General features: G+C 44.5%; 1 protein-coding gene across 4 annotated transcripts; it reads right to left on the reverse strand.

Moving 5' to 3' along the window:
* Positions 1-29: 29 nt before the first annotated feature.
* Positions 30-25304, reverse strand: keap1b (kelch-like ECH-associated protein 1b). Of its 4 annotated transcripts, none has more exons than XM_063195974.1 (8): positions 25143-25304; positions 21413-23127; positions 16905-17150; positions 10990-11259; positions 9697-10103; positions 6773-6978; positions 4777-4953; positions 30-4221 (listed from the first exon to the last, which is right to left on the reverse strand). In XM_063195974.1, exons 2-8 carry the CDS (start codon positions 21734-21736, stop codon positions 4052-4054), a joined length of 1800 nt encoding a protein of 599 aa, XP_063052044.1. In that variant the 5' UTR covers positions 21737-23127; positions 25143-25304; the 3' UTR covers positions 30-4051. The 4 variants fall into 4 exon arrangements, with proteins under 4 accessions (XP_063052044.1, XP_063052057.1, XP_063052038.1 ...); XM_063195987.1 differs by having other exon boundaries at positions 4918-4953; positions 25063-25304; XM_063195968.1 differs by having other exon boundaries at positions 25063-25304.
* Between the last annotated feature and the right edge of the window lie 1052 nt (positions 25305-26356).

Raw genomic sequence — 26356 nt, forward strand, 5'->3', positions numbered from 1 at the left:
ATTACAGTGGAATAAAGGCAGTCTTCCTATCGCTTCACAATAAAAATGTTTATTATGCTTTTGTACAGTGTCTGGCCGTATTTTTTTTTTTTTTACAAAGCAATCTTTAAACAATTCTTTAATATTTACCTACTAAAAGGCATCCCTTTTCAAAATTAAATGCCGAATAGGCATACATTGCTGGCATCTTCTACATACAACATGCTCAGAGAGAAATTCAACAGTCCTATTCGTTACAAAGTGTGAGCCAAGTCCAAGCAAAAGAAAAATAAAAGGCCAAAACCCCCAAATAAATAAAAAAAATATGAAGCGTTAGAACTGTACAAGACTGTGTAATATCAATGTACAAAACGTCTTGGAAAAAATACTAGCTTAAACTGCTGTTACAAATACGATTCCTTTGTTATTATTTTTTTTTTTTTTACTGTTTCCATGTCCATTCACAAATATTTATTTGAAGTCTCTTTAGAAAAAGACAAAAAAATCAAATGAAGGTAATTTCAGAGGTCGTTGCATTTGTGTAAAAAAACAAAAAGCCCAGAAGTTTTATTGAGGAGGTCAGTGTGGTTTGTTTCAGTGTGGTGAAGTTTTTTTTTCTTCTTCACGTCTCTTGAAGTAAATGGAAAGATCAGATCCGGGGCCGTCTTCTGGCAGCGCCATTCACACACTATGAGCTGTCAAAAAAGTTTGTCAAAGAAAGTTAAAAAACCCTGCCACGTTTCCTAGGGCAGTCATGGGTAACTAAGCGGTTAGGGCGTCCGATATGTAGCCCAAAGGTTGCCGGTTCGACTCCTGTCCCGGCACGTTTCCCTTGCACTACAGGGGACTTCACTGCATGGCTGATATAACCAAGGTGTTCCTGCGCAGTCTGCCACTTGGGACTCGAACCTGCCACCTCCTAGTCAACGCTCAATGCCACACTGCTAGTTGGCCTCTATTACACTCACCCCCCTAAACCTTACTCCCATCCCGGGTCAGCGCCGCAGCACCAGTGTAACTGAAGTGTTCCTGCGCAGTCCGCAACTCGGGGCTCGAACCCGCCACCTCCTGGTCAACACTCAGTTCAGGCATGGGAGGCTACAGCACGATACCCGCTGAGCTAAAGGACCGATCCCACACCTCAGCGCTACCAATACTGGGTATTTCTCAAAACCTAGTGCAGTGCACTTCCAAGTGTATCAGCCTAATTAGTCACGCCCAGTGATTGGATACTCTTAATTAGTCACACCCAGTGATTTGATATTCCATACAGTTCACCAAAGAGTATCCAATCACTGGGCGTGACTAATTAGGCTGAAACACTTGGAAGTGCACTGCACTAGGTTTTGAGAAATGCCCACTGTATGCAGTGGTTTAGTGGGGATTTTTAAAGTGGGGATACGCGATTTGTGACGTCATCAATTAATTAGCCAACTTATCATGTCAACCCCCTTTTTGTATTCAAGCACGGACAGAATAAAAATTTAAAAAAAAAAAAATCTCACCTCAGGAGAAGTGGGTGGACTGCGTACCCCTACGTACCACGCCCACTACACCCCTGACTGTATGAGGCTATGGGAGAGAGGTTTACTAACATTCCACACCACACTCTGCTAGCTGGCCTCGACACTTTACACTGTTCTACCTGCCTTGCGGTCCAATCAGGTGACTCTGAGCAGGTTGGATGGAAAACGTAGCAGGGGTTTCACTTTCTTAACAACTTCTACTTACTTTTCTTTAACAGCTCTGGGGTACATATCTGGAAAGCGTAGCTGTTAGCAGTTAGCAACTTCGGTAGTTGCCAATGGGAAATTGCATTGCAACCAACAAAGTAGCTGACAAAGTTAGCAATTTCCAGAAACGCACCCCTGTTATTAGTGGTGCCCGCCGACGCTACATTTGGTGCTGGTAGTGGAAGACTTGAGAGGCTTCAGAGATATTAGCTGCATCTGTACAAATGGATGACAAGCAGCAAGAACGTCCTTTTCTCCTTGGGTCTTGGTCGAAGAAGGGAAAACCTCACGATGGTTTTTGTTTCCATCGATCTTTGTCACAATGGATCTAGGAGTGCGTTACAATATGCGGCCTTGCCTCCTCCACTTGTGCTCGTCTTCTCGTACCAGGAAGTAATATGTCATGATGACATCACTGACAACAGCATTATATTTCATTATCTTGCAAAAGCTCAATTGTAAACTCTTTTTCTCATTTGCAATTGGGATGGTGAGTGAAAAACAGTCCCTCAAAAGTTGTTGCGGCTCGACTGACAGCTGGGAAACTTCATCGTTTTCTGCACGGAGGAGGGGCTAGGAGGCGCTGCGAGGAAACAAGCACAAGTGGAGGAGGCAAGGTCGCATATTGTAACGCACTCTGTGTGTGGCAGAGTGAGTGTGGATCATATACTGGTAGTGCACAGTCGCACAGGTAATGGCACTTCGCAATAGTGAAGGTAAGGAGGAGGAGGAGGAGGTGGAGGTGTGGAAAGGAAATACAAAGATGAGAGAAGAAGAAGCCCTCAAAAGTTTGGTTTTAAATGTTCATTTCCTTAAACCAAACTGATGAAACCAGACAACTGAGCACAGCGTATTGTTTTTGTTTTTGAGCAGGCCTTTCCATTTGGTTGATGAGACACTGAACTCTTGGAGCTCATTCACAAACCTGAGACCATGTTGGACATGACATAACGTGACATGACAAACAAAAACCAAAAGAAATCAAGAAAAGAAGGATCGGAATACAGGTCAATCTGTCAGGAGAACACACACATGGCATAGTCTTATTTTGATCAGTTTTTTGATCAGGTTTTTTTCTTCAGTTTTGTTCAACTGTGAAAAAGCCCTCATGATTTCCGTCTCGTGCCCGACACCACACTAAGTGCGCTTTGGGATCTCATCCTCGACTGAGTAAGCAATTCACCCAATGAAAAAATAAAGCCTCATCTTGAGGTTGTAGGAACTCAATGGGTTCTTCTCAATGCCGACTGGACCGGGCGCTCTCCAAGAGAAGCCCTTTCAGACTATTCTGGAGGCGGCGGGGGGGAGGTGGGCCGCCCGTTACCCTGTGATGAGAACAGCAGTTATGGCCAAGGGACGATCACAGCATTGCTGAGGCTCAAAAAAGGGGAAAAAAGCCCTACTGTGGCGCATATGGTAGGGCACTCATTTGCTATGTGGCCGACCCCGGTTCCTTTACCGAGCCTTCCCCGTCTCTCTCTCTCTCCCAACTCGCTTCCTGTGACCATCTGCACTGTACTATCATGAATAAAGTCAAAAAGACAAAAAAATATTTTTCTTTTTTTTTGGTTTTTTAAAGGAGAAAAAAAAATCTAAACAAAACAAGGTGCAATGAATGAAAAATCACTATGCATTCTGGTTAGCAGAAATTTGTCCTGTGCCCTGGTAGGTGCGCTGCTATCAATTTTGATGTTTTTTTTTGAATTTGCACCGTCGCAAATGCAGTGATTGGGGCTCGAGGCTTGACGTGTGGGAGTACGCACCCAAGTCAAGAGGATGATGAACAGACAGAGGGAAAACAAGAGAGAAGGGAGAAAGAGGGGGAGGGAAGGACGCTGAGCTCAAAGGAACAGCAGGACAGTTCAATTCGGAGAGAGGGCAGGTAAGGCCCTGCCTTGGCCAACCGGTGGGGCACTCGCCTGCCATGCGGCTGACCCGGGATCGATTCCCAGCCCGGGTCCTTTGCCGGCAACAACCTGCCCGTCTCTCTCTCCAAATTCGCTTCCTGTCAACCTCTCACACTGTCCTATCAAATAAAGTGTAAAAAGAAAAAAAAAATCTGGATTTGGAGAGAGGGCATTGGTGGTAGGGAATCAAGGGCCTGGGTGTGAAGAAGGGCCGAGAGAGGGTGGCGAGGTGGCTCGATGGGCCAAGATGCCATTACGCCGCCGGCGACCCAGGTTCCCTTCCAGCCTGAGGTCCTTTGCTGATCCTTACCCAGCTCTCTCTCTCTCTCTCTCTCTCTCTCTCCCCACTCGTTTCCCGTCTTTCTCCCTCTCTCACTATCCTATCCCAAAAGAAGGCCTTACAGGAGAGGTGAGGTGAGGTGAGGAGAGGCACTAGTGCTTCTGGTGACTGCACTGGCTGAGCTGCTTCTGACAGGGCTCCATGGTGACGGCTACTCCCACACCGCTGCGGCCCGACGTCATCTTGGTCACCTCCGACCACGTGTCCGTCTCCGGGACGTAGCACTCCACACTGTCCAGGAACGTGTTGCCATCATAGCCGCCTGGAGAAGCAGAGAGAGAGGCAGACAGAGAGGCAGAGAGAGAGAGAGAGAGAGAGAGAGAGAGAGAGAGAGAGAGAGAGGCAGACAAGCAGAGAGAGAGGCAGAGAGAGAGAGAGAGAGAGAGAGAGAGAGGCAGAGGCAGAGAGAGAGAGAGAGAGAGAGGCAGAGAGAGAGAGAGAGAGGCAGAGAGAGAGAGAGAGAGACAGAGAGAGAGAGAGAGAGAGAGAGAGAGAGAGAGAGAGAGATAGGCAGAGAGAGAGGAGAGAGATTTTTTTTATTTCCATGCATATGGAGCACTGCACATGTGATCATGTTCTAGAAATCGAAAAAAAAGATCCAATTAATTATGCACATTACACGGCTTTGTAAATTTATTTAAAGCAGTTCCTTGAAACTGATTTAACAAAAATGGACAAAGGGACAAAATAATACTGTCTTTGTGGACAGTAATACTCCCAGAAGTACGCATTACCACTGGAACAGCAAAAAAAACCACTTATTTTTACAACACTTTGTCAACACGTATTTGTTCTTATTTGTGTGCAGATGACCCACCCATGACGTAGATGCGGCCATGCAGGGCGGTGACTCCCAGCGCGCTCCGCCTGTGTCTCATCGACGCCACGTAGCTCCACGTGTCCGTCTCCACGGCGTAGCGCTCCACCGTGTTCAGCTGGTTGGTTCCGTCGTAGCCGCCCATCACGTAGATGTTGTTGCCAAGAGCACAAACACCTGCCGGAAAACAGAAGAAAAACAGATGAGTGAGAGGTGGGAGATGTTGATAGAAAGGCTGGCTACAACTGAAACCAAAAACAAGAATTGGTTCTGGGCATTGACTTTGATTTACTTTAAAGGGACACTGTGCAGGAAATGGTCAAAAAAGGTACTGCAACAACTACGCTGCTCATTGAAACTGGGCTGCCTATTGACAAATTTGCTCTTTACATGAAAGTTTACTTAGTAATAAACAAATATTTTCTAGTATGGTCCAAGTACAGTCAGTTTTGCAGCTAAAAATGGCTATTTTTGGAAATTCAAAATGGCGGACCATGGAGAAGATCCCCCTTTTCATGTATGAAAACTGCAATTTTTCCAGTCATAATGAATACTGGTGGTATGCTGGATGCTGGTGGTAAGTATTCATGAAAAAGTTAACATTAGTGAATGGGCAGCATGAATTTTGGAAATAAACAACTAAAAATCTCACACAGTGTCCCTTAAAAAATAAAAAAAAAAAANAAAATAAAAAAAATAGGGCTTTTTTGTTTTGTTGTTACTTTGTCACCATTTTGGTGCCAATTCTTCTGAGATAGGCTTCCTACTGCATTCTGTGGGTATATCCTACACATAAAGGGGACTGGCTAATTTCCTGCACTGTAAATTCCTGTGCAAAAAATAAAAAGTACCTCAGAGACACCTACATATAAAAAGGGGCTGATTGGTCACTGGTCAGTCTCCAGTGAGGATGCAAACAGAAAAAAAAGCTTTTCATTGGTTCCTGCATGCCTCATACTAATCTGCTCTGTATTTGTCTAGACTGATAGGACTTGGTTAGTTTTCCGTTTAACTTCTGAGGTCAAATGGTGTTTATTCTCTGGAGCGAGGAATGTAACCGTAAAGGCTTTTGTGCACACTCAGGAGGTCAGTTTTGCAGTAGTGCATGCACCTATTCACGCTGGACACAAAAGATTATGCAATTCATTTTGTGCTTGCAACATATACTGTATGCTCATACAGTGTCCTGCAATGCCCGTCTGATCAAAATGAAGGCAGACTGCAGTCTCCGATTTAATAAATGACAGCCATATCAAAACCTGGCATGGTAATCAAATTTAAAAGGCAAGACATACCATCTATTTCGGGACAATGGAAATCACTTTTATACTGTTCAAAATGACGTATGAATTTTAATGACTATACACTTGTCAGTGTTGATGATGTATCCTTGATCTCTGATGCTACCTACACTGTGCGGACTATGGACAGATATTGACAGTCTGGCACAACAGACATGAGTTAAGTTAGTTTCTGGCGAACTATGATACAAAACAATAACCAGGGTTCCCACACCTTTTTCATGAACAAATTCAAGCACTTTTCAAGCACCAAATTTTCATTTTTCCAGCACCTTTAATAGGTGGCGGGAAGGGGGTGTGGGGGTCCTCCCCCAGAAAATGTTGTGTTTTTAAGAAGCAATTTCCTGCATTCTAATCAATTTAGGGTGTTGAATGGCAAATCCCATTTGACATCTCACTACCTCAGATTTTTGATGTACCTGAACAATTTAATTCTGTTATTTGGCTTACTGAGTTTGACTTGACACAAATTTCAAGCATTTTCAAGCACTTCTCCAAAAATTCAAGCATTTTCACAACCTTGAAAACACTTGATTGAAATTCAAGCATTTTCAAGGATTTCAAGCACCAGCGGGAACCCTGAATAACTTACAGTGAAACAATTTGTAACTTTTACCTCTTAGTGACCAGCATTTGTCATATTAAAGTAAAACATGTTCCATTCCTGTCCAGCAGGGGGCACTGTCTGCACTCACCTGCCCCGCTCCTGACAGTGTTCATTGAGGCCACCTCCTTCCACTCGTCCCTCTCGGGGTTGTAGCACTCGGCCGAGCTGAGCCGGTGCGTCCCGTCGAAGCCTCCCACCGCGTACAGGAGGCGGTTGATGACCGACACGCCCACACCGATACGCCGCGTCTGCATGGGGGCCACCAGGGACCAGGTGTCTCGCTCGGGGTCATACCTGCACACACACACAGGACACAACCACAGGCATAGTGCACAGTGAGTAGGAGGAGGTAGAGGAGGAGGAGGAGGAGGAGGAGGAGGGAGGAGAGGAGGATGGAGGAGGGGGAGAGGGAGAGAAGGAGAGAACAGGGAGAGGAGGAGGAGGAGTAGGGAGGAGAGGAGGAGGAGAGAACAGGGAGGGGAGAGGGAGAGAAGAGGGAGAGGAGGAGAGAACAGGGAGAGGAGGAGGAGGAGGAGGAGGAGGGAGGAGAGGAGAGAACAGGGTGGGGGAGAGGGAGAGAAGAGGGAGAGGAGGAGGAGGAGGAGGAGGAGGAGGGAGGAGAGGAGGGGAGGAGAGAACAGGGCGGGGGAGAGGGAGAGAAGAGGGAGAGGAGGAGAGAACAGGGAGAGGAAGAGTTGGAGGAGGAGGAGGAGGGAGAGGAGGAGAGAGAGGAGGATGGAGGAGGAGGAGAGAACAGGGAGAGGAGGAGGAGGAGGGAGAGTGAGTAGGCTAAGAAGCTGTTTACGCATATGAGGATAGTTTTGAAAATGCATTGGTATTGGCCTTTGAGAATATTCAAAACTCCGGTTTTAAAAAGTCACATTTTAAAATAACCACATACTATACATGGAACCAGCACCTAAAATAGTCAGAAGGAGGTAAAATTGTAGGTGAATAACTGGCTGACCCTTATTAATATTACTTATGAGACTATGTGGAATATGTTACTGTGAGATTCAGTGGATTAATAAGTAGTTATAGTATAAACTAATAATAACGACAACCCAAGGTAGAGGCACAACTATACGTGGGACACACTACACATTCAGGTGTGCAAAACAAACTGTTCTTCAATAACTTGGAATGTGGTGACATACAAGAAGCAAGTAATTTCCCCATTACAAACACATTCTTCCGATATTTTTTAAACTCTGACAACACTGGTCTGGTCAGCAATGATTATAGACGGGAGGTGAAGTGCAAGCGCTCACTTTGAAGACCTTTTAAGACCTCCCTAATTGCCACAATAGGTCTCAACGCCAGGTGACTGTGAAATACTCTCCACCTCATGCTCATGCTGGGTTACTCTACTTAGAGAGATTCAGTGGAGAAATAATTGTAATTGTAGTATAAACTTAAACTAATAATAACGAAAACCCCCAGGTAGAGGCACAACTATACGTGGGACACTACACATTCAGGTGTGCAAAACAGTTAGTGTCTGGTCACAACTCCAGGTGACTCTGGCACTGTAAAATGCTCTCTACTCAGCGGGAGAGTGACAAAATCTGTACAGCAAAGTTACAGAATAGCCACTTCCCGAGTGAGTAGCTATGACTCACAATTTCCCCTTTGTGATTTGTTTTGTCTTGTTTTTTTTTCTCTCTCATCTCACTGACTTGGACCGATTCCAGATTTTAAAAACTTCCTCCTCCACCCGAGCACTGTGACAGAATAAAACTTACATCTCATTGACTACACAGGTCTGGCGAAGCTGAAGCTGAGTAACTGAAACATCTATGTGTTTTACATTAATTGCGTTTTACGTCCTTACAGTACCTTGAATGGCTGTGACCACCCACTCTCCACTCATCTGCTCACTAAACTGGCGCGCCACTGCCTTAAAAATGCCCCATCCAGACATTGGAAATGCTCAAAATTGATTGGTCCCTTTTCTCGTTGGAATTTGAAATGGGTAACACTTAAAAATAATGTCTGCTTATAAATCATTAATAACACTTTTTAAAGGGACACTGTGAGAGATTTTTAGTTGTTTATTTCCAGAATTCATGCTGCCCATTCACTAATGTTACCTTTTTCATGAATACCACCACCACCATCAAATTCTAAATATTCATTATGACTGGAAAAATTGCACTTGTCATACATGAAAAGGGGGATCTTCTCCATGGTCCGCCATTTTGAATTTCCAAAAATAGCCATGTTTAACTGCAAAAATGACTCTACTTGGACCATAGTAGAAAATAATTATTTATTGCTTAGTAAACTTTCATTTAAAGATCAAATTTGGCAATAGGCAGCCCAGTTTCAATGAGCAGCATAGTTGCAGTACCTTTTCTGACCATTTCCTGCACAGTGTCCCTTTAAATAATGAACAAATGATGAACAAAATATTAACAAATGTTTCTAAATAACTGGGACATATAATTAATATTTATCAAACATTTACAGATTGTTTGTAAATGAATACAAAATACTCTGTTTAAAGGTTTGTAATATTTTGAACATGGTATTTGTAGATATTTTATAAAGCATGAATAAAATGTAGTTAATAATAAAAACATGTATTAATGTTTTGTTCATCATTGGTTTATCATTTACCAAGTCTTTATAAGCAAACGTTATTATAAAGTGTTACCTTCTACACAGTATGTGTGGCCACACTACAACGAGAAGCCCAACTGTGTGCCGCTTCACACGTAGCATGAGCGGGTAACCCAGGGCAACCCTCAGTCCTGCAGTGGTTGCATGAAGTGTTGTGGTCCACCACTGCAGTTCCGCCCCTTGTGTGTATATTTGTTGTATGTGTTTAAGTCAAATGTCCTTGTATTATTATTTATTTATTCTGTGTGTAACCTAGGTGTGTTTTTAGACTCCATGTCATGGGTCATGCGTCTTGCGGTTTATATTTAAGGAGAGCCCTTCGGGTACCAATAAAGTTGAACTGAACTGAACTGAACTGAACTGAACTGAACTGAACTGAACCCTCACCTCTCCACACTGTTGTGGTGGATGCAGCCGTGCGAGCCGCCCACGGCGTAGATCAGGCCGTCGATGACGCCCACGCCGATGCGGTTGCGCGGCACGCTCATGGGCGCGCAGGGCAGCCAGCAGTTGTTCATGGGGTTGTAACAGTCCAGCGTGTTGGAGTCCATGTTGCCGTCGGGCGCGTTGTTGCGTCCACCCACGGCGTAGAAGAGGCCGCTGATGACGCAGGCCGCCAGCCCGCTGCGGGGCACCTGAAGGTCGGCCAGCCGCAGCCAGGCGCCCGTGCACGGGTTGTAGGCCTCCAGGTAGCTTAGCGACTGGCGGAAGTAGCCTCCGGCCGTGTAGATGAGCTGCGGCACCTTGGGCGTGCGGCACGGGATGCACTTGGTGGGCTTGTGCAGCGTGAGGTCCTGGAAGAAAGTAAGTAAGGGGTAGAGGGGGCGATGATGATGGCAAAAAATGTCAGATCACGATTTTTTTAACATGTCAAATCTCCATTTCGATTTTTTTAATCACGATCTTCCATCCAAATAAATAAAAACAAAATTAGCAATTTTGATATGCTTGTAATTTGTAATTTGCAGTTATAATATCAACACACTGATGACACTCTCATAAAGTGCACAATTAGAATACAATAATGTACAGAAAAAAAGTGAAGACAACAACAAAAGTAAGTAAACTTCACTTTGATACTCATAGTAAACATCCTCACTGCATGACGATCTATACGATTTCTCCACTTTGGCAGATTCGAGACGATCTTGCACTCGATATCACTCTTCACGATTTATATCGTCATATCACCCACCCCCCAGGGCCGGACTAACGCACAGGCTAGATAGGGCTGCAGCCTAGGGCCCCCACCTGCAATGGGGCCCCCGATTGGCCAAAAGTAAAAAATTGCAGAATTGTGACAAGATGCAATGTTGAAAAACAATCTATTATGTTGAGTAGAATTGGTAGACATGTTTTCCTGAATTCCCAACGCATAATTATGACATTCACTATGTTTACATGACGTTTTTAATTCCGAATTAATAATTCCGAATTAAATAGTTCAGTGGAGTTTACTTTGATCTTTCCTTTAATTCCGAATTAAGAGGTGTTTACATGACGTTTTCAAAGGGGAATTAAGATTTATTCAGAATTAAAGTGAGTAAATTCCGAATTAAATGTCTCATGTAAACATAGCAAATGTCTAGGTAAATCGTTCGCAAAATTTGCATTCTGGGGGCCCCCACGGCAACATGTAGCCAAGGGGCCCCAAACCATCTTAATCCGGGCCAGCCCTACCTGGAAGATCTGCGCCAGGTAGTCCTTGCACTGGGCGTCCCACTCGTAGCGCTCCAGCTGCAGCTGCAGGAAGTGAGGCGTGAGCGAGTGGCAGCGGACGGCCTGGAGGAGGGCCTGCACGTACGGCCGGCGGTTCTCGCGGTCGTACTGCACCCAGGCCACGCAGGCGTGGAAGACCTCGGACTCGCAGCGCACGTTGAGCTCGTCGCGGCTGATGAGGGTGGCCAGCTGGCATTGGGACAGGTTGAAGAACTCCTCCTGGGTTGCCACCTAGTGGGGGGGGGTGGTGGAGGAGGAGGGGGAGGAGGAGAGAAGAGGAGAGAAGAGGAGAGGGAGGAGGAGGAGGAGGAGGAGAGAAGAGGAGGAGGAGGAGGAGAGAAGAGGGAGAGGTGGAGGGGGAGTAGGAGGAGGAGAGGAGGAGGAGGAGGGAGGAAGAGGGAGAGGAGGAGGAGAGAACAGGGAGGAAGAGGGAGAGGAGGAGGAGAGGAGGAGGGAGAAGAGGAGGAGGAGAGAACAAGGAGAGGAGGAGGAGAGAACAAGGAGAGGAGGAGGAGAGAACAGGGGGAGGAAGAGGGAGAGGAGAGGGAGAGGAGAGAGAGGGGAGGAGGAGAGGAGGAGGAGAGAACAGGCGAAGGAGGAGTGAGGAGGACGGAACAGGCAGAGGAAGAGGAGGAGTAGAGTTGAGGGTGTGCAGCAATAGGTCAACAATGTAACTTACACATGAAGAATGCAGCAAGACAGGTAACCCGTAAGGCACAGCTACACATGCAGACATCAAGACAGATCAAAGGCAAAACATATTACACAGCTCTTCATGCATACAAGAATTAAACGATGTGAGAAGGAGAGAAATATAAAAGATAAAAGGAAAAAAGGAGTATTGTCATGCCATGGTCACAATGGTAGTTTGATGGATAGATTTGATTCCATTCTTATTCAGTTCAGTTGAGGCTGCATGAGACCGGTTCTTAATGAGTACATCTTTGATACTCTAGACCAGGGGGGTTCCCAACCTTTTCCAATTTGGGGATCACTTGAAATGTTCACAAATCTTTGGGGACCTCCTCTGGCCCAATAAGCAGTAATATAAATCAAATAAATAAATCAACAGCAATACACACACATTATAATATTACTTAGATTTTTGGAAAATGATGTCAAGGCCCACTTGGAATGCCTAAAGGGCCCACAGTTGGAGAATCACTGCCCTTGAAAATTGAAAATGTGATCTGGCTCGCAGCTCCAATCAGATTGTTTTTTCCATTCCATGATTGTTTTTGTTTTTTTCTGGCGTGGCATTCAGTTTCATCTTGACTACCAGGTTTGAGGTTGGGGGAGGTGACTAATGCCCTTCAGACTTTCAAGGCAAGGCAAGGTAAGACAAGACCGTGCAAGGCCTGAAATACACTCTTACAAAGGCTTAACATTAACTTTTTCGCTTGCTGGCCATTGTGGCTAGTGGTTTTCTCGAGTCACTAGCCATGCAGCTATTCTACTAGCCACAAATTTGATATTGTTTCTTTTTTTCTTTATCATGACATTGTCTAATCTGAGAAGATGAGGTGCTAAAGCAAGAAGATGAGTGCACAACTTTCTACAAACAATTGATTCACAAGGGGCAAAGTGCAGAATATAGGCTATTCTGATATGTCATACCATAGAATAAGCTACCTGCCAAATTGGCTAGTGACACTGAAATTATTACCAGCCACAGCCAAGTTTTACCAGCATTTGGCCAGTTGGCAGGTGCCAGTGTCAAGCCCTGACTGTTACAGATGAGAAACACACAACAAAAATCTCTCTTGCTTGCACGCACGCACGCACATCAAGCCAATGGTTGTTGGAAGCATTTTTGCTGGCAGTGGAATGGTGAGGTTAGGTGTGTGTGTGTGTGTGTGTGTGTGTGTGTGTGTGTGTGTGTGTGTGTGTGTGTGTGTGTGTGTGTGTGTGTGTGTGTGTGTGTGTGTGGTGAGGGATGGATGACACTGCTCTTTATTTGGCTCCTTTGCCAATGGAAAGCTTCACGAGAACCATAAAGTATGAAGGCGCAAATATTTAACCACCCGGAGTGGACCGATCATTTATTAACTACGGAGACAAATCATTGGCATAACTGTACACGGACAAGATACCCAGCAACACAACTAGTTCTTCTGTAGAGCCTCTTCTTTTAAAGATTTGTTTTGGTTTATTTTCGACTTTATTGGACAGGACAGTGTGAGAGGTGGACAGGAAGTGAATTGGGAGAGAGACGGGGGAGGGGTCGGCAAAGGACCCGGGCCGGGAATCAAAACCGGGTCAGCAGCATGGCAGGCGAGTGCCCTACAGGTTGGCCACGGCAGGGCAAGAGCTTCTTATTTTAGTAACTAAACCCAACCTAAAAAGCAGTTCTCACGGTTTTACGTCACCTAGGCGACGCACGCACACAGGGAACACCTGTTGGCTAAAGTGCCATCGTGAGTGCCATCAGACTGGTCTGTGAGTCAACCGTCCTCTTTTATCTCAACCTAACATGACTCACTGTGTGACCCAAGACACGCCTGATTCCTGCGTAAGGCCAACTCATTCTTTGATAAGGGTGTCTTTCCTTGTTACAGTATAAAGGAGATGCAGGTAAAACCCCAGTCGTCCACATTAGTCATCAGAGGTCCAATGGGTCTCTGTGACTCAAGGGAGGAAAATGAAACATTACATTACGTTCCAGTGTTTCCCGAGAATTTCTGTTAAATCAAGGTGGTGGGGCGTTAAAGTGTATTTTTTGGGCTAAGCAGCTTCAGAAATTACATTCACAACATGAAATCTTTATCTTTCCAGGGGACCTAGTCAAGGTGGTAGATGTTCCTTGTCAAGATGGCCGCCTCAGCATTTAAAGGGACACTGTGTGAGATTTTTAGTTGTTTATTTCCAGAATTCATGCTACCCATTCACTAATGTTACCTTTTTCATGAATATTTACCACCACCATGAAATTCTTAAGTATTCATTATGACTGGAAAAATTGCACTTTTCATACATGAAAAGGAGGATCTTCTCCGTGGTCCGCCATTTTGAATTTCCAGATATAGCCATTTTTAGCTGCAAAAATGACTGTACTTGGGCTATACTAGAAAATATTAGTTTAATACTTAGTGAACTATCATGAAAAGGTCAAATTTGGCAATAGGCGACACAGTTTCAATGAGCAGCACAGTTGCAGTACCTTTTTTGACCATTTCCTGCACAGTGTCCCTTTAAGTGCTGGGGGAAACCCTGTGTTCATACTTACTGTGATAAAGTGTCTAATAACTCTCATAATATCTCATGGATGGTTGTTGCATTACATGCCATACAAAAAAAACACCAAAACCATCTCTGTGTGACTTAAATTAACTCACGTAATCATAGTTGAATGTATTGTGTCCCACCCCTCCTAATTAAGACTTTCTTCTTAAGTCTGTTTATCCCTTAATATTGGTACCAGATTCATGCAACTTTAGGCAATTTTGGGATTCTACCTTGACAAAAGAGACACACTAGGTTTACATTAAGTCCATGCCAGTCGGGCCCTGAAGTGTCTGATTTCATGTGCGGCTACGAGTCATTAACGTCTTTATGTTTTGATGTGATAAGGTGAGTCGAGTTCCACATGTGAGATGCATGGGAGAGTGAAACCATGTTCCTGAACCTTTCACTTTCTGCCATGTAAACAAAGCAGCTTCTCATGTTAACCCCCCTCCCCACGCACACACACTCTTGCTGCGGACCCACATGCCCAATGTTTGCAGACAACAGTTCACGTGTCTCCTCTCAGCACCCCCCTCTTGCCCTCTTCACCTTCCTAAACGGTGCATAAGGTGATCCATCAGCCCCCAACACACTTGAGGGTGACATGCTGGACACCATTTACAACAAGCACCACTCCAAACCCCACAAGATCAATAGAGATAGGCTCATGTCAAAGGCTTGAAAAGCTTAAGGAAGTCATGATGTAAGTTACAATGTACAAATATGCAAGCGTCAGCTTAATGTTAAGTCTTGAGTTTCTTTTTTTAAAAACTTTTTTGGATAAAAAAGAATAACATGATAATAAACAGGTAATAACCAGGTGTTTCAGACCTAACTGACCTGGCTGAAGTGCATGTAGATGTACTCCCAATGGAAATATCATAATAATAATAATAACAATAATAATAAACAAGTAACCAGGTGTTTCTGACCTGGCTGAAGTGCATGCAGATGTTATAATAATAACATAATAACATAAGTAAGGGATAACAGCCTTCGAGGTCGACCGGTTATAGAAATTAATGGCGAGGCGGCGGCTCCGAACTTTGGCGACGCCCGCAGCGCGGAGACAAAGTTGCCTCCGCCAAGTCATTAATTTCTATAACCGGTCGACCTCGAAGGCCGTTATCCCGCTTATCTGCCGTTATGGCGAGGTACTTTTTTAATCTATTATTGTCTGTAAAGTTGTAGGAACCATGTTCTATCAAGATAGAATGTTGCTGTGCGGGCGTCCAACTTGACGCGCCTAGAATATTCGTTTGGTAGCCTGCCGACGCTGTGATTATTTAATTTTCCTTTGGCCCTATACCACGGCGGGATGGAAGTTTAAAAACAAAAACTTGCGAACCATTTTTACATGCTGAATCGACACATCGCATCACGCGTCTATTTCCCCCTGCTGATCATCACAGGCTACCTGTCAACTTCGTGCGTAAAAGAGAGAGAGAGAGAGAGAGAGAGAGAGAAAGAGAGAGAGATTCCCCACGCAAGGGTCATTTTTAATAACTCTCCCCTTTCCCCTTTCACACGTGTTCCTTCCCCACAAGAGGAGAGTAGCCTAATTAAAAAAAGGGATGTTTTCGGATCAGTAACAAAGGGAAGGCAGTGGGAAATAGCCTACATTTTAAAAACCATGGGAGTGGAGCAGATGACGAGGTGACTCGTTTCGATACAATTGATGGCGAGGCAGGTGCTTAGAATTTCGGTGCAGGGTATTTTTGTCATCTATTGCTAGGCCTATCTGTAAATTTGTAACCAATGAATTATGCCAACTGCAGAATATTTAGTGCGCACGTAATCAGGCGTGCCTCTATCAGATGCATGTAGTGGAACTTTTAGGGCGACAGACTTGACAACCAAATGCGACAGAACTGACGACTGGGTCTTGGCTTGACAACCAAATGCGATAGAATTAACGACTGACTCTTGACTTGATAAACAAATGCGATAGAACTAACGACTGGCTTCTGGCCATAGCAACCTGCAGTTTAGAATTAGTAACCTAACTTAAGCCGGGCATACACTGTGTGATATTTTCACTCGTGGGTCTTAAGCTTCTGGTCACACTGCACGATAGAATTTCACCGTTTAAAAGTTCACAACTCACGACCTTACACTACACGAGCCGACAGTCGGATGTGAGCGAAATGCTTCCATCGTACAACGCGACAGGCATGTTTCCCCGGTCTGCAGAGGAGGGAACATGCGCACCTGAGGTGAAGATGAGGTCGCACTCAACAGCGAATCGCACGGCCCTATCATTTGTGCATGTGACGTGTCAAATCGGGTCGTAGCACTGCTTTAACTGTGCGATTTACGCACGAGCCACGACCAGAATTTCAAACCGTTTTGATTTTCTTGCGACCCTGCGATTGCACAATCGTGAGGCGAAATCGCTTGTCGTTACCCCATGTACACTGCACGATGCAAGACTCACGATTGACCTGCGATTGAGCAAGAAATCGGCCCGACTCCCAAAAAGTCGTGCGAGTGCCAAATCGGGGCAAAATCGGGGCAAAAGTCACACAGTGTAAGCCCAGCTTTAGTTGCACGTTTGACGCCTGACAGGTTATAGGGAATTATTTGCAACCCCATCAGCCAATCAGAAAAGAGGATTCAGTTGCGTAGGCAGATAATAACAGGTAATTTACCTGGCTGAAGTGCATGTAGATGTACTCGCGCGCCTTCTGGTGGAGCTCGGTGCAGCCGATCTGCTCGGCGAAGTTGGCGATGCCGATGGCGTTGCTAGGGTCCAGCTGCGTCACCAGGAAGTCACAGCAGGCCTTCACCACGCTGTCGATCTGGTACATCACGGCGCCATTCATCACGTGGATCACACACTTCTCACCCACCGAGATGCTGGCCGTGTACGCAAACTCGATCAGGCGGTCCATCACCTAGGAGAAAGAATTGTAAATTCATGTATGAGTAGGTTAGTCGTGTGTGTGAGTGTGTGTGTGTGTGTGTGTGTGTGGGGGGGGGGGGGGGGTGTGGGGGGGAGAAAGAGATTACTGTCAAGTCTTATTTAAATGTTTTAGTTAAACTGCACATTGGAGACTGGTCAAACGCAATTTCAAACTTCTGTGTTAACCATGTTAAGTGGATTTGTGACAATAAAGTACACTTGGCTAGGTAGGAGATTGGGGGATGGAGAAGGAGGAGACGTTACTTTGAATAGTAAAAAAAGAAGAAAAACACCCTGTGATCTGAGCTCATTACCAACATTATGTTTTACATTACATTACATTGCTCTTAGCTGACGCTTTCATTTTATTCAAAGCGACTTACAGGTATTATTTGTCAGGGTATTGGTTACAATCCCTGGAGCAATGTGGGGTCAGGTGCCTTGCTCAAGGGCACTTCAGCCATGGATGGAGGTGTAGGGAGAGGTCAGGTGGGATTCGAACCTGCAACCCCTAGATTGAAAGACCAACTCTCTAACCACTAGGCCACGTTTTACATCCTATTAGTTTTTACTGCAGTGTTTTCCCAAACGTGGACAATTCTATGGTGCAGCAACACAGAATGAAACTCCAGCACCACAGATTGATCAACAGCCAACATAGGGGCTACACAACTTGCATTAGGGATGTAAATAAAATCGAAATGTATCGATGTATCGGCCGGCAATTTAATCGAATCGCATCGTATCGTGGGGCATTCTTAAGAATCGAAAAGAATCGAATCGCTGGCCCCTGTGCAATGCCCTAGCTCCATAACACAATAGTGGTGGAAAAGTAATTGGAAAAAATCGAATCGAACCGAATCGCATCGTATCATGAGGAATTCTTAAGTATCGAAAAAAATCGAATCCCTGATTTAAGAAATCGATACAGTATCGTATCATCATGAAGGCTGTGATTTACACCCCTAACTTGCATTGGCTTGACGTTTTCGCCTATAGCACCACACAATGCAACTCGGTCCATGGGACAGACTGTAATGTGTCCGCTTAGCTGGCAAGGTTTTTCAAAAACCTAAGATAGATTTTTCTAAAGTTTAATCAATAACCAAGATAGAGGAGTATATACACATAAAACTAAAATTCTAAGTTTTCAGAATAGCCAGATTCTGTCTGACTTAAGACTCATTTGTTGTCTGTCGGGACACTTTAGGGAACTTAAAGCATGGTGCATTGTACTCGGTCAATAATGACAGTTTTAAAATGCTAAAACTGGATGTCAGACAATTCTTGGACTGGATTGGTCTGGACTGGAGTGCATTAAATGCTCCTTCAGAACTTCAGAAAATCTTGCTCTTCTTTTGCAGTATTGTTCCTTCCTTAGTACCAACATAACTTCCTTGTGCAAATTTAGGAAATTTGATCTATGTTGAAGTATGGCACAATAGGATTGAAATGGGGGATGGAGGCCGGGGCTGTTGGCAGGGCTAGATTAAGATGGCCTGGGGCCCTTAGGCTACAGGTGGCTGTGGGCCCCCTGGAAGGCCAATTTTGTGACAAATTTTCATAGACAGTCTCATAATTACGAGCTAGGAATTAAGGATAACATCTCTACCAACAAGACAGATGACTCTTTCAATGTTGCACCTTTTGTCATAATTCTGCAATTTTTCACTTTTGACCAATCAGGGGCGCCCTGGCAGGATATATCTAGCCTGTGCGTTAATCTGGCCTTGGCTGTTGGCACTGACCATGGTTCGAGTCCTGCCCAGGTCATTAGTCAACACTATGCCATCTCTCTGTCTTCCTGACTGCTCTATGTAATCATATCCAATAGTTAAGGCCTAAAAAGCCCAAAATATATACATTTAAAATAAGAATAAAAAACACATGGGATTACATCAGATTTTCTGACCGAGCGAAACCATAGTAAAGGTGACTGCGTAACATTCTTTACGACGAGATAAAGGACACCACCTCAAAACGAAACGTTCCCTTTCTGCTAGTGTACCATTAACCCAGTAACTTTCTGTTCCTCTCTAACTGCCAGGTGTACGTCATGTGCCATCTTATCACTGGAGGGCCGTTGCACTCGTCATTAGTCAGAGTACAGGAAGACTTGGTGACAAGTTATGCATGCTTCATTTCCTTTTACTATCTCTCCGTCTCTGTCTCTATGTCCCTTCCCACCCCTTCTCAGATGGAGACAACCCTCCAGACACACGTACACCACATTAAACGGTTCAGATGGACACAGTCCTCCTGATTAGGGATGCACAATATATCGAAAATGTATCGTTATCGCGATATTACGGCTTGCAATACACGTATAGCAAAAGTTGCGCACGTATCACAAAAGTTTTACATTTCTAATAACAGCAAATTTGGTGAAAAGGTTGTTGTATTAAAAATTGACATTTTAAGTTGATGCTGTATATTAGCCATGTGTTTTCCCAATAAAACATAAATGTTGGAAATAAAACTTTGCTCTCAGTTTTTATACATGTTTTATACATGATAAAGTGTAGAATGGCAAGTAGAGAGGGGAAATATATGAACATAATATCTCACAATATCGAGGTATACAGTCATGTTTATCATGTATCGCATATTTTTCTAATATTGTGCAGCCCTACTCCTGATACACGTACACAACATTAATCTGTAGGTGTATCGGGAGGGCTGTGTCCATCTGAACAGTCACTTTGTATCTGCTAGTGATGTTGGCTGTGATTATGTCCTCTTTTAGAAAGTCGCTTTGGTTATAAAGCGTCTAACATATGCAATTGTAATACAATGCATCCAGCGTAGCCCCTGCTGTAGAGTAGGAGGAGCTCCAGAGAGCGACGCAGGAATGGGAAAGACAACAGGAGGGAAAAAGGGGTGTTTCTTTTTTTGTCGAAGTTTAACGTTATAAAGTCTCTACCATATGCAATGTAATGTAAGTTGTACACCACATTAAACTGTTCAGTAACGAGGGCCGCTGTGCTGCCCGGACTCAGAGCAGGTGTGTAAGCAACGGGCAGCTGTGATTGGTCAGCAGTGCATTCATCATGGGAGACCGTGAGGGAGACTGGGTCAATATTGCCCAATACTGCAAGGCAAGTGGGTCAACAGGCCTTCAGCACGCAGCTTTAAGGAAGAGCACACTCCTTCACACTGTACCAATGATCAATCCTGACCTTCTCAATGCTGTGTCACTGCAGACCTGCAGCTTTGAAAGTATAACGGTAAGTAATATGTCAACAATTAGGGTTTACGACGACCAGAAACAAGTACAAACCAGGACATCCGATAGCAGAGTTATGCAACAGACGGGATTTGTGAATATATTGCACAACTGAGTCAGGATTTGGAGATAGATACGCTGGACACAGTGGAATGTGGAAAAAAACTGCAGTTTGATGTATTTCTACTACAGGTTAAAGGATAAACTAAGCCTAAAGGCAAGTCGAGGTGGAAATTAGTCATAAGATGAACAGAAACAAATCCATCACATAAATCACATAAAAGATCAAATGTTGTCACATATAAAAGGTGACGTTTTGTAGAGTAGTACTGCATCTCTCTTAATCTAGAGTGCAATAAATTACAAAGAGGAAAGGCATTGCTGTACTCAACGCTGTCATAAAAAACCCCATATGGCCACCCGGGTTCGAGTCCGGCCTGAGTCCTTAGCCAACCCTGGACCAAGCCTCTCTCCCACTCTCTTCCCGTCATACTTCCTGTCATACCTCCGACTCTCATATTAAAAATAAAGACACAAAATCATATACTAAAATATGAAGAAAATTCCGAAGACACACACCACACACTACTTACTGTTGTTTTTGTTACTTCATTTTTTTCGGAGCGAACAACGCGTTTCGCATAGTGTGTCATCAGGTTCGCTCGCAAGCAGTGTCTTTGGAATTTTCTTCATTGTTCACCTTCTCCTACCTCACACCTGCAGCATTACTGAAGGCCTGTGCACCAAGGACTTTTTTTGAACTTTGACCCCTGAAATATACATTTGGGTCAAAGGCGTCTTTGTCATTCAGTGTTACGGACACCTTCCGCCGACTGTAACTGCAAAAAAACATGATTTTTAAAATTTGTTCAAGTGAATGGATGACAGCCGAGGCTTTCATGAATTCCCTGTAACAATAAATGAATAAAAAGAGTCATGTTTTTTACAGTTACAGTCAGCAGAAGGCATCCGTTACACTGAATAACAATGTCTTTGACCCACTTACAAAAATGACGATGGATGCCCACCTTTGGGTGGATGCCCTCGATGGGCACCACCTCCATGCCGCACTCCTTCAGGCCGTTGGTGAACATGGCGCGGAAGACGGGTGAGGAAGAGGCCAGCACCACCTTGTGCGCCACAAAGTCCACGGCCTCCAGGTCGTTGTACTTGACGCGCAGCGTGACGTCGCACAGCTGGCGCTCCAGCCGCAGCTCGTTCATGATGGCGAAGGCGGCGGCCGTGTGGCTCTCCAGCGTGTAGCTGAAGACGCGGTGGCCGTTGTGCGTGGACGGCGTCACCTCTGCCTTGCACTCCGTCATGCCGGCGGGCGGCGTGCACGAGTTGTACATCCTCCTCCTTACGGTTGCCGGCGACAACGACGACGACCCCCTGCTGGCGGCACCTGCATCCTCCCCCCCGCTCGCCAGCGCAATGGCAAGAAGAGCAAGGGCTCAGTAACAAACTGGGGGATGGAAAAATATAATAGAGGAGGAGGAGGGCGGAAGAGTGCGAGGAGCAAAGGGACTGGGCAACAGAAAGGGTAGAGATGATTTAAAATAAAATAAAAAACCCTGAGAACTGAGGTTCTTGGATTGGTCACCGGGGAAACGACGTGGGGGCTGAGAAGTTAAGTTCTATGGTGAGGTGACGTTGTCATATCCTAATGGACCATGGATCACAGACCACAGTCTGGTGGGCATCCGTCAGGACAACGAGGCTGTTTCCTTTCCTGAGCCAAGACTGAGCAGGTTCCCGTCTCTGGTTTGGGGGGGTTTACTACTCAGTCTCCACCTAGAGAGATGGATATTGTGGCATGCCTGTTGTTGCTGCTGCTGCTGCTGATCTGTGCAGGATCCATTATGCCAACAGTTCAGATGCTGGCTGTCAGTTAGTCCAGTAGAGGTGACCGGTCACTCACAACTGTCTGAGTCCTTTCTAAACTAAGTTTGAGGTTTAGGAATGGATGCCTCCTGTTTCAGCGGTGCAGAGAGTCACACTTTTCTTCTCAAGGGGGAGGAGATGTATCCAGAGCAGAATGAGCAGCGTCTTGTTTAACGGCAGAGAAACAGAGAAATCCGCTTTTTACCCATGGCTGTGTTCTGATGTTCAGGCTTCCCAATACCAGAGCACAGTTAGGTCTTGAGGCAGTCACAGAAATGAAGGCAAAATACAGGATACAAAACAAAACAAATCGCCATTAGCGTGGCAAATCCACAGCGCATTTGAGGGGCAAAAAATGGGTTAAATTACATTATTTACACGGTCAAGATGCAGGAAAGTCTTTGCTTTGAATAGTTGGTAGCCATTGTGAGGGATGTGAAAGCGCCAAAAAAACGAGTTAAATTACCAACTCAACATGTTTACTCCAAAGAGCTGAAGCAATGACATAACAGGGTCTAGAAAGAAAGTGGTGGACACTGCAAAACCATTGGTCTTGATCACAAATGTTTTGTTGCCAACTTGCCGAGGCTACAGGTTATCCATGACGTGCATTGAAATGCCGAGTCCAGACGGAGAGAGAGGGGCCTAAGGTGAACAGAAGCAGGGCAGGGTCGCCAAAAAAACAAGTTACTCCTTGACAGAGGTCAGAGGTCACCAAGTATGACTCAGGACGACGTGCGGTGCGGTGCGGTGCGTGCGGAGCGTTCAGGCGTCGCGTTCCTAGAGGTCTCTCCACTCGATGTCTCTGCACCGGAGATGGAGCTGGAAGAACACGGACACGGACAGACTAATGGGCAACCTGAGAAGAGAAAGCAAAAAGGCCAGTTAGAATGGTTTACAAAAGTGTCCATCTCTCTCTCTCTCTCCAAGACGCCTTGCCACCATTGCATTACAGCACCCCCAGCCGAGTGAGAGCGTGCATCATCCAAATACAAACATTCTTTTAAGTTAAGTGGCTAGTGAAAATTATTTTCATACACAGAACAGTTTCCTCAAGTGGAGGCATTCACAATTTATGAAATACTTGTTACGGCTCTCCTGCATTAGTAGCTACCAGTCTGTCTGTTAGTGTACTTTGTGTTTGTATGTGAGCTGTGCCAGGGCGGCCAGCCTACTGCATGGAATTTCAACATGCTCAAGAAGCAAGGGGAGGATCTTGTGAGGACAGTGTGTGACGCAGTTTGAGGAAACCAGAGTGACTTAAATTAAGGGCTGAATCTGAGATTGTCAAATAATAAATGTGATTATTTTTGCTCGTTCTGTGACTAATCTGAAGGCTGAGAAGAGAGTACACAAGACAGCTTTAACAATGCTGTCCATATATATCTTCATAGATATAGTTCTACTACTTTCGCACAGGGGAAATAAAAAACGCGCAAAACGGTTATGGCTAGTCTCTTGCGTCTGGCCGAGCTGTCAACAACAGTGTGTCATCATGATCGATTAGGCACGCTTGTTATCTTCAGGCCACTGACAGAAAACCTCAGCGAACAGTATACTGAAGAGAAGTGCATCATAGCTTCAACACAGATTCAGTAATATACAAAAGATTGCGTTAGAATCTAGCTCAGTGTCAGCTCACGAACTAAGCCACGGTGAAGTTTAGGGAAGGTTGTCAAAACCAACTCAACTGGCAAGAGTGCACACTCCCAAAATATCGACAACAAAAATCCAACATTGATAGAGTAGCCTGGATAAGTCATTAACTTCATAAATAACCTACAGTCTTGTCAGTTGATGACAGCTCTGTTCTCGACAATATTCCCTCCAAAAAAGTGTTGCAGCGATGGCCACCAAGCGCAGCAGTTATTCATGTAACCCGAGTGATTGTGTAATAAGCCTAGTTCATGTCATGTCACTGTGTGTTCCTTTCTCCCACTTTAACCAAGTAACCAAGTCATTCACGAGCAAATCAAGCATGGAATCACCGAGGTCATTGTGCAAGTCTGTCAAACCAAAGCCATTGCGTCTTCGAGATACACCCAATGGCACCCAGCATAACTCACAGGGAAAAGGCAGCTCAACTTTTCGAAACTATCTACGCTTTATATTAGACCCAGTACAACACGACAGTTCTGAAATCGGATAACTGTAGACTATTTGTGTGGCATAATATCTGTGCGTAAAATGAACACGGCAATGTTTTACGCGGACACATTTTGACGGGCCAAATGTTTCTAGCCTGGTTCTACAATCTGGCATATCGCCTTCGCCAGTGACTCGTCTGATCGTGAAGTATGTGTGGGAGGAAATAGTGGAACTGTAGCCTATTTAGCGAAAACATGACCCAGAAATGCGGTTAATCCTTACGCAAACGTCAAACGCGGTATTCTTACGGCTCCGCGCTCGTCTTCGCCGTTTGGCGAAGAACGCAAATACAACAAAGAACTGTAAGATTGTTAGTAAGGAGACGGCCATGTACGGTAACAGCCACATTTCGTGCCAAATGTATTGTTCTATCTTTCAGCTTCCTTGTTCGCCTTACTGAAACAACTACAAAAGAGAACCGATAAACAGCTGAAATTTATGTTATCGTGCGGTGCGAGCAAATATTAAGGTACAAAAAGAACAGCTGTACTGCAACACAATTCTAATCGATAAAACCAACAACTCAAACACCGCCGAAAGGACTGGGGGAAGATGACGTTATCGAAGTAGAAAACAAATGGACACATTGCGTTCTTTTAAGTTCAGTATTGAATGCATTCGGTGAGCATAAAATTGGTCTACTTACTGATTCGGACTAAAATACATGTAACCAAATTCTCCCATCGCTGTGCGCCACAGAAAACCAGGGGTAAAGCTGTAACTCACCATGACTAAGCATTGTACTAACGTCTCCTTGGTGCCAAAATAAAAGTTCAACCTTACTGCGGGGTTTCCCTTCAGCGCGTGCATATCGCTTCTCATACAGTAGAACTGTATTGGTCAGCTGTACTGAACGTAGGGACTTTTATGCAAGTATGAGTAATTACCTAGTCAGAATGAAGGAAGATATGGGGAATACGTACAGACAGTCGTAGAACTATACGAGAAGGGTCACTCCCAAAAAGGTGCAGTTCCACCTAGATGGCGACGGCGGGCAAGTAATGAATGGAAACCTGAATGTGAGTCAATGCCAAAATATGTTTTCTCCATTTTCCAGTCATCAAACTCCTGAATACCAATTTCCTGTTCCGAACTATGGTTGGTATTAGGCCTACATAAGAGGAGGTATTGTTGAGTTCTTTGGGTGTTTAGTTTTTCCACAAGGGAAGAAGATTTCAACTAACTGCTATCATTCTGTATGTGGATTTGGCCTCATAAATAGGACTTGCTGACTCAGTAGCCTACATATTCAATTCAGTTTATTTGCCTGACTCTTGGTCCATAGTAGTCACATAATAGCCTACAGAAGGACACATAAAAACACACATCAGGATAGAACAGTACAGTGTATAATAATGTTAAAGTGCAAAAATCAATTATGGCTCGAATAGGTCATTCTATGACTAGCTTGAAGTAGCTTCAATTGTAATATTTGGCAAGGCAAGGCCAGGCAATTTATTTCTAAAGCGCATTTCATACATGAATGCAATTCAATGTGTTTTACAAAGAGATTACAAAAAACATACTATAATAACCACAATAATTATAATAGCCACATTAATATTTTGGGACAAAAAGTTATACAAGAAAAACGATTGTAGTTAAGTTATTTTAGGCAGCTCCATTGGCACCCATTTATTTTTCACTTGCCCGTGACTGCCATCTAGCTGCAGTACCACTCGGACAACTCCAGTCAGTGGCCCTTCTCATTATTAGTTTTCTGACATCTTTGGCCCCTTGCCAGATCATGCTGTCACTCATCTTGGTGGATGGGAGGGGTCCTTGTCAGCCTATTTATTTTTTAATGAGGTCAAAATGGCACAGGCCTACCGGTATTTATTAAAAATAACTTTATAATGCATATGTGTACAAATTCTAAACTTAAAGGTGCACTGTGTAATATTTTTCAAAGTTTATTTTCAGAATCCATGCTGCCAATT

Source organism: Engraulis encrasicolus, chromosome 1 (genome assembly GCF_034702125.1).
Source record: "Engraulis encrasicolus isolate BLACKSEA-1 chromosome 1, IST_EnEncr_1.0, whole genome shotgun sequence".
NCBI lineage: Eukaryota > Metazoa > Chordata > Actinopteri > Clupeiformes > Engraulidae > Engraulis > Engraulis encrasicolus.